Source organism: Telmatherina bonti (genome assembly GCF_933228915.1).
Source record: "Telmatherina bonti genome assembly, chromosome: 17".
NCBI classification, from domain to species: domain Eukaryota; kingdom Metazoa; phylum Chordata; class Actinopteri; order Atheriniformes; family Telmatherinidae; genus Telmatherina; species Telmatherina bonti.
The window spans coordinates 35,401,449-35,408,273 of NC_136615.1; the positions used below are offsets into that span (position 1 = coordinate 35,401,449).

The 6,825-nt window shown below is 46.4% G+C and overlaps 1 protein-coding gene across 3 annotated transcripts; it reads right to left on the reverse strand.

Annotated features, from left to right (window-relative positions):
- Positions 1–10: 10 nt before the first annotated feature.
- Positions 11–5,040, reverse strand: dync2i2 (dynein 2 intermediate chain 2; the record flags this gene model as incomplete). Of its 3 annotated transcripts, XM_079257165.1 has the most annotated exons (10): positions 4,995–5,040; positions 4,822–4,884; positions 3,800–4,057; positions 3,613–3,722; positions 3,354–3,511; positions 2,885–2,994; positions 2,642–2,812; positions 543–775; positions 320–477; positions 11–246 (listed from the first exon to the last, which is right to left on the reverse strand). In XM_079257165.1, the coding sequence occupies exons 1-10, from the start codon at positions 4,995–4,997 to the stop codon at positions 11–13; spliced, it is 1,500 nt and encodes a 499-aa protein (XP_079113291.1). In that variant the 5' UTR covers positions 4,998–5,040. The 3 variants fall into 3 exon arrangements, with proteins under 3 accessions (XP_079113291.1, XP_079113290.1, XP_079113292.1); XM_079257164.1 differs by having other exon boundaries at positions 4,822–5,036; XM_079257166.1 differs by lacking the exon at positions 2,642–2,812 and having other exon boundaries at positions 4,822–5,036.
- Positions 5,041–6,825: the final 1,785 nt, after the last annotated feature.

The following is a 6,825-nucleotide window of genomic DNA, read 5'->3' on the forward strand; positions in this document are numbered from 1 at the left end:
AAAAACCACCTCATTCCACCATCTGATTGGCTATCTGCTCCAGCTGCTCGCTCTCTCTGGGACGCTGCTCTATCAAGCTGGCGCTCAGCTGCCAGATCGCCACCGTCCCGTCTGCTTTCCCCACAGCCAGGAGGTGATGGTTGTTCTGGTTGAAGGCCAGACAAGTGGCAGCCTGACCCACCCCTCCCTGGATGGTGGCCGCTGGTCTCAGGGACCTGCAGCCCAGGTCGAATATCTGCACCTCACCTGGAAGGAGATGACGAGTCAGGACTCGGTAAAACGTTGACATATCTGTGTGAAACCAGAATAGTTCCAGTACCTTGTCCAGTGGCTGCAGCGAAAACCAGCGGTCTGGTCGGCGACCACTGCACCTGAAACACGTAGGACTCCGAGACTCTGAGAGACAGCAGCGGGCTGGCCTGCAGTAAGGAGTGGACGTGGGCCAGACCATCCGTCCCTGAACTCACCAACATGTTCCTGTAAACAGGAAGATGTCAGATCAGGTGGGGGCTGTGGGCACCGGCTGACGGGACAAGCATCACCTGTGGAAAGGGGAGCAGTGGATGGAGTACACGGGTCCACCACGACGTCTGAAGGAGAACACAGCTGGAGCTTTCAGCTCCACACTCTTGTTCTCAGAGACCACTGCAGCCGGCGTCTGGGAGGAGAAGGAGCATCTGAGCATCAGGCCGCCCTCAGAGCCAACGATGAAGGTGTCGGCGTCCCACGGAGACAGAGCCAGCGAGGTGACGCCCACCATTTTACTGCCACGGACCTGCAGGTGATGGAAGACTGCATGATGCCAGAGCTACTGGAGCCATGAGATATGTAAACAACGTTTCGCATCACAGGAACAGACTGCCGCCTGTCTGCAGATTATAAAGATCTGATTTGTTTAGGTCACAGGGGTGTCGAACTCCAGTCCTCCAGGGCATTTTCCCTGGAACAAATCCGGCAGATTTTTGTTTCCCTCCACCAACACAGCTGATTCGAATCAAATGCATCCAGCAGCTTCTTGTCAAGCTGTTTTTAAGTTTTGGTCAGGTGTGTTGGAGATGGAGACAACAAAAAACTTCAGGATACCGGCCCTCGAGGACTGGAGTTCGACACCTGTGGTTAAGGAACTGGCAGCAAGGCCTGAACTGATAAATAACGATGAACCAAACCAGAACAGAGTCCGCTAGGCAGCTCATTTCAGCCCTACGTTTATATGTCAACACCATCACATGCATGGACAGTAAAAACAATCCTTTAGCCTTAGAAATATCAGTAGTAGTTAAATATTAAAAACTTAGCAAATCCATCCATTTACTGCCACTTATCCGGGGTCGGGTCGCGGGGGCAGCAGCCTAAGCAGGGAAGCCCAGACTTCCCTCTCCCCAGCCACATTTGCCAACTCTGCGGGGGGATCCCGAGGCGTTCCCAGGCCAGCCGAGAGATATAATCCCTCCAGCGTGTCCTGGGTCTTCCCCGGGGTCTCCTCCCAGAGGGACGTGCCTGGAACACCTCACCAGGGAGGTCCAGGAGGCATCCTGATCAGATGCCCGAGCCACCTCAGCTGGTTCCTCTCGATGCGGAGGAGCAGCGGCTCTACTCTGATCTCCTCCCGGATGACCGAGCTCCTCACCCTATCTCTAAGGGAGAGCCCGGCCACCCTGCGGAGGAAACCCATTTCAGCCGCCTGTATACGAGATCTCGTTCTTTCGGTCACGACCCACAGCTCATGACCATAGGTGAGGGTAGGAACGCAGATCGACTGATAAATCAAGAGCTTCGCCTTCTGGCTCAGCTCCTTCTTCACCACGACAGACCGGCGCAGAGTCCACATTACTGCAGACGCCGCACCGATCCGCAAATTTGTTACGGTTTTTAAATTTTTGTTGTTTTACTTTCCTGGTTGACAGAAGAGCGCCATGCTAACGATGGTTCCTGAACACACCGATCACTCGGGCTGTGAAGATGTGCTTTTGTCCTGATTCGATTAGATTCTGATTTTTTGGGTGCTGATTTGACTTGCAGTTCTCACAATTCTTTGATATTGCTGATTTTTGTAGATCAAAAAGAAATAAAATGCACAAAAGTTTTTTTTTACTTGTCATTTTTCTTGATTTCAATTAGAAAAAAACAACACATCATCATTCTGCTGCTATAATGCCCAAGAAGACAAGGAAAAAGATCAATAAAAATGACAATGGATTATTTTTATTTATTTAAAATAAATGAATAAATAATTTAAAAAAATAATGATTTAAAAAGAAAATCCATTTTAAAATTGTGAAGCAAAAAAAAAAATCACGATATTGAACTTTTCGATTCTCCCACCCCTACCCCACCATCAGCAACTGAACTGTTTCTAAATGTTTGACCTAAAACGCCCTTTCAGTCGGCTTTTGGGAACATGAAGGTCTAAACTGTGAGGCTGTGTTGAACTCCTCATGCTGCTGCCTGTCTGAGCTCTCTGAAGCAGCCAGATGATGATGATTCAAACATCAAGGTGTTTGCTTTGAATCCTTCTTCCAACTAAAGCTGGAAATGTTTCATCTCCTGAATGCGGGACAACAAGGACTTATTTATCACATCAACGGGGAGGTCTGGTTTCGTGTCTGATGTGCTAACATGCACAGTTTGTTAAGAGGATCACCTTGAAACTGGAACTGCTGCTGTGGGGAACCTGCTGCTGAGTTAAGGCATAAGCAGCATTCAGGACCAGCTGGGCCTTGTCTGACACCATCATCCACAGCTGCACACTTCCTTCTGAACTGGCACTCAGCACTCCAAACTCTCCTTTCCTCTGTAGAGGCAACCAGGCAACCTGGAAACACCACCATACACTCTGATCACGTCCCACAGTCCACCATACGCTACCATGTTCAACTTAACTCACCTCGTATACAGGCTCTTTGTGACTGTCTGAGGACATCCCAGTTTGGGCCAGTAGAGGATCCTGAGTCCGACTGGTGTCCCACACCACCACCTCTCCATTGTACAGAGCCCCTGCATCAAACAAACAGAAATGGTTCTTACCAAACAACTTCAACCTGGAAAACTGCATTTTAAGGTGAACACCTGGATACCTGCACTGCTTCACCACCTTGTCTTCTTTACATTAAAGATTTAGTCAATCCCACACTGCCACTTCCTCCTTATCTCCTAATATGGTTCGTTCATAGTGGTCATGAACCGGTCATCAGATTTATTGTCATTGAACCAGCGTCCCGGCACAACCAGATTAGTCCAACCCGTCCAAGAGCAGACAGACAACATGTGTAATATAAACAGAACCACGGAGCGGAACACCTTCTCATGCAGGATGGGGAAGAAAAGATAACACGAGGAAAGGAAGGGGGGGGGACCTGCAATCAGGGCCGGCTGGCTGGGGTGGCAGCTCAGAGCTGTGACTGCAGTCGGAACATCTATGACCAAGTCGGGCTGTTGGTTGGACAGGCTTCTACGATCCAGGTTCCACGTGCAAACACAAGACCTCTCATTGCTCCAGTCTCCATCGTCAGTCCTGTCCAGAAGAAACAGTTTGACCACCATGACCTCAGAAAGCTTCTGGTTCAGAATGACATGAAATATGTTGGATTAGCATCAGAGGAAATGGTGACGTACCGCCCGAAGGAGCAAACGATAACTGAACCTGTGCAGTTCCAGCTCACCCTGGTGACCTGAAGACCTTTTTCCTGAGCGTAGGGGTGTTGAAGGCAGTGGAGGCAGGAAACCTGCAAACATACAACAGAGTAACAGCAGAGCTTTGAATGGACGTGAACAATGCTGATGAAGTTCTAGTCCTGCTGACCTGCTGGCCATGGTCTTCCCAGTTCGCCTGGAACCCATCAAAAGCATGGCTCCTGGAGCTTTTGGCTAGTTCTCCAATGATCAGATCTTCAACTCTTGTCAGGAAGTCGGAGAGGCCGGGTGGCTCTGTGTCATTGCAGGGTTGGTGGAGCTGCTCGGTAGTCCGATCCTGTGGTTCTGTCTGAGTAGAGCTAACTGCAGTAGATACCATCTGGACCTCAGCATCTGCACTGTGCACAGCTGTGGTCTGACAGCTTCTCTGAAACATGACAACTGTTTTACTGAGAGATCACTCATATTATGACTGCAAAGGTTTAAATCATACATTTACATACAGTTACTTCATAGCATGGTAGCCTAAGTCCTGGTTGGCTAAACTGTGAGTCTGGTATAGTACAGTATAACAGTCCTAATACAGACTGAGGGCAGCACTGCCTGTAAAACCATTATATATGACCTGGTCATTATATTATGTGTTGGCTTTGAAGATAAGTTTCAGCTCCAAATAACATTTTATTTAAAATATTTCCCAATTGTTAATAGTTTTCATTTTTTTCGCCAAAATTGATCATTATAATTTATTAAGAAGTTTGAGTTTTGAATGATATGAAATTATAGTAATATGAAAGTGTTGGGTATAACAGTTACGTACTGGTTTTATTTGTTCACATTAATCACAGTATCAGATCTTTGGATTAATGTTTCGAGTATTAATAAAATGATCAGGTGCGTTAAACTGAACTCAGATGTGAGACTATAACATCCTGAGAATATATATATATATATATTTTAAATCGCTTCATCCCTGATCTGTCTGTCCGCCATCTCCTGAGTCCACCTGGCCATTTTACAGTAAAAAAGCAGCTCCTAAGGGTTCATAAGCCTGACTTTTCCCGCAATGTCTGTAAAAGAATAAAGTGACGTCATTACGCAGAGCGTACGGCTGACGCAACACTGACGTCGACGTCAGCCCCGCTTCTTTTTGGCTCCGAGTCCCCCAGGGAAGGAAATATAAAGACGTACCGACTCCTGGAGGGACTGGTGGGACTTCCTCCACAGCGACGGAACTGCCACTCCGTCCACAGCCTCGTCAGTAAACATGAGGGAGAAAAAACAAACAGCGGCGGTCAACGAGCTAAAGGATAAATATTAAACAAAGGACTGGCGCCGCGGCCATTTTAGACAAAGCCAATCACCATGGTGACGGTAAGGCTGCCTCCCGCGAGGAGGCCGGAAGTTCTCTGTTCACTTCTGCTCTCTCTCTCTCTTTTTTTTTTTTTTTAAACAAAACTTTATTGACAACAGAACAAGATGACTGCAGAAGAAAACATGAACAGGGACAATGATGGGAGACCAGAGAGTGGAGTAGAAAGGAATACAGTTGTGCTCATATTTATTTATACCGTTTCATTAAAGAAAAGGCTGACTTTACAACAGTCACTCAAATAACTGGAGACTTAAAAAAAGGAACAATAAATAAAAATGTGCAAAAATAGAATTTAGTAATATAAGACACCATTTTTCATTTAATTGAGTTGAAGAAAGAAAAAAAAAACACAAACAAACAAATGTGTCCTGGACAAATGAGAGACTTTTCTGTTGAACAGTGGGACAAAATACCTGTCAACAGGTGCAGAAGTCTGACTGAGAGGAACAGAAAACACCTGACTGGAGCGGAAACATTAAAGGATTGTTCAACAAAATATTACTTTATGACTGATATAATAAATTCTTATTTGTTTGCTTTAAAAAAAAACAACAACTATTCAACCAGAATTACAAAATAATGTAAGGATTATTGCTATAGATAATTTCAGCTTATTGTCCAGGTAGCTGTTTTTTTTCCTTCTTTAATGAAACGGTATTAATACATATGAGCACAACTGTATATGCTTTTCAATAAATGTTGGATAGCAGACATAAATGTGCATTTTGCCAGAATACAGAGGATAAATCACAGGACCAGAATGTCTTCTTTAGAGTGATCACAAAATGAGCAGGTGACTTCAACATCCTTTCTGTATCTGCACAAAAGTAGTTTACAAGGATGAAAACGAATGATTTTTATTGAGCGTTCCTTGATTTTGTTCACAATAAAATACTTAGAAGGAAAACGGCAGATTTTCCAGTTCAGATTTGGAATCAGGTTTTCCAGTATTCCCACTCTCTCTCCCTGCATACTACATACTATATATATATATAAAAATTTTTTTATAAAAAAGTAAAAGATAAAAGCAAGACATTATAGGTAATAAGGAACACTGTTGTGATCTTGTGGCTCTTAATGCCATTACCAGTTATTACTTGGGAGATTCTGCTCAGCCTTTGACTAGATAGACCAATGTTCTTCAACCACTGTGCCGTGGGAGACCACCGGGTGTGCCGTGGGAGACCAGTGTGCCGTGGGAGACCACCGGGTGTGCCGTGGGAGACCACCGGGTGTGCCGTGGGAGACCAGTGTGCCGTGGGAGACCACCGGGTGTGCCGTGGGAGACCACCGGGTGTGCCGTGGGAGATCACTGGGTGTGCCGTGGGAGATCACTGGGTGTGCCGTGGGAGATCACCGGGTGTGCCGTGGGAGACCAGTGTGCCGTGGGAGATCACCGGGTGTGCCGTGGGAGACCAGTGTGCCGTGGGAGACCAGTGTGCCGTGGGAGATCACCGGGTGTGCCGTGGGAGACCAGTGTGCCGTGGGAGATCACCGGGTGTGCCGTGGGAGACCAGTGTGCCGTGGGAGATCACCGGGTGTGCCGTGGGAGACCAGTGTGCCCTGAGAAATGATCCAGTTTCACCTGATTGGTCTGAAAAGCAGCTCTGGTCATCCAACAGGCCCTGGTCCAGGTGAAAGATCATAAAATTCCTTTTTCTTGTGTCTGATTTATTTTAAGACACTTTGACAAGATGGATTTTATATTGATAAAATAAGGCTTTAGAAAACTGTTGGTGGTATCTTGGCTCAAAAAAAGGTTGAAAAACACTGAGATAGACTAAAGAGCAGGCAGCTGCCATGACCCAGGTAGCAGTAGG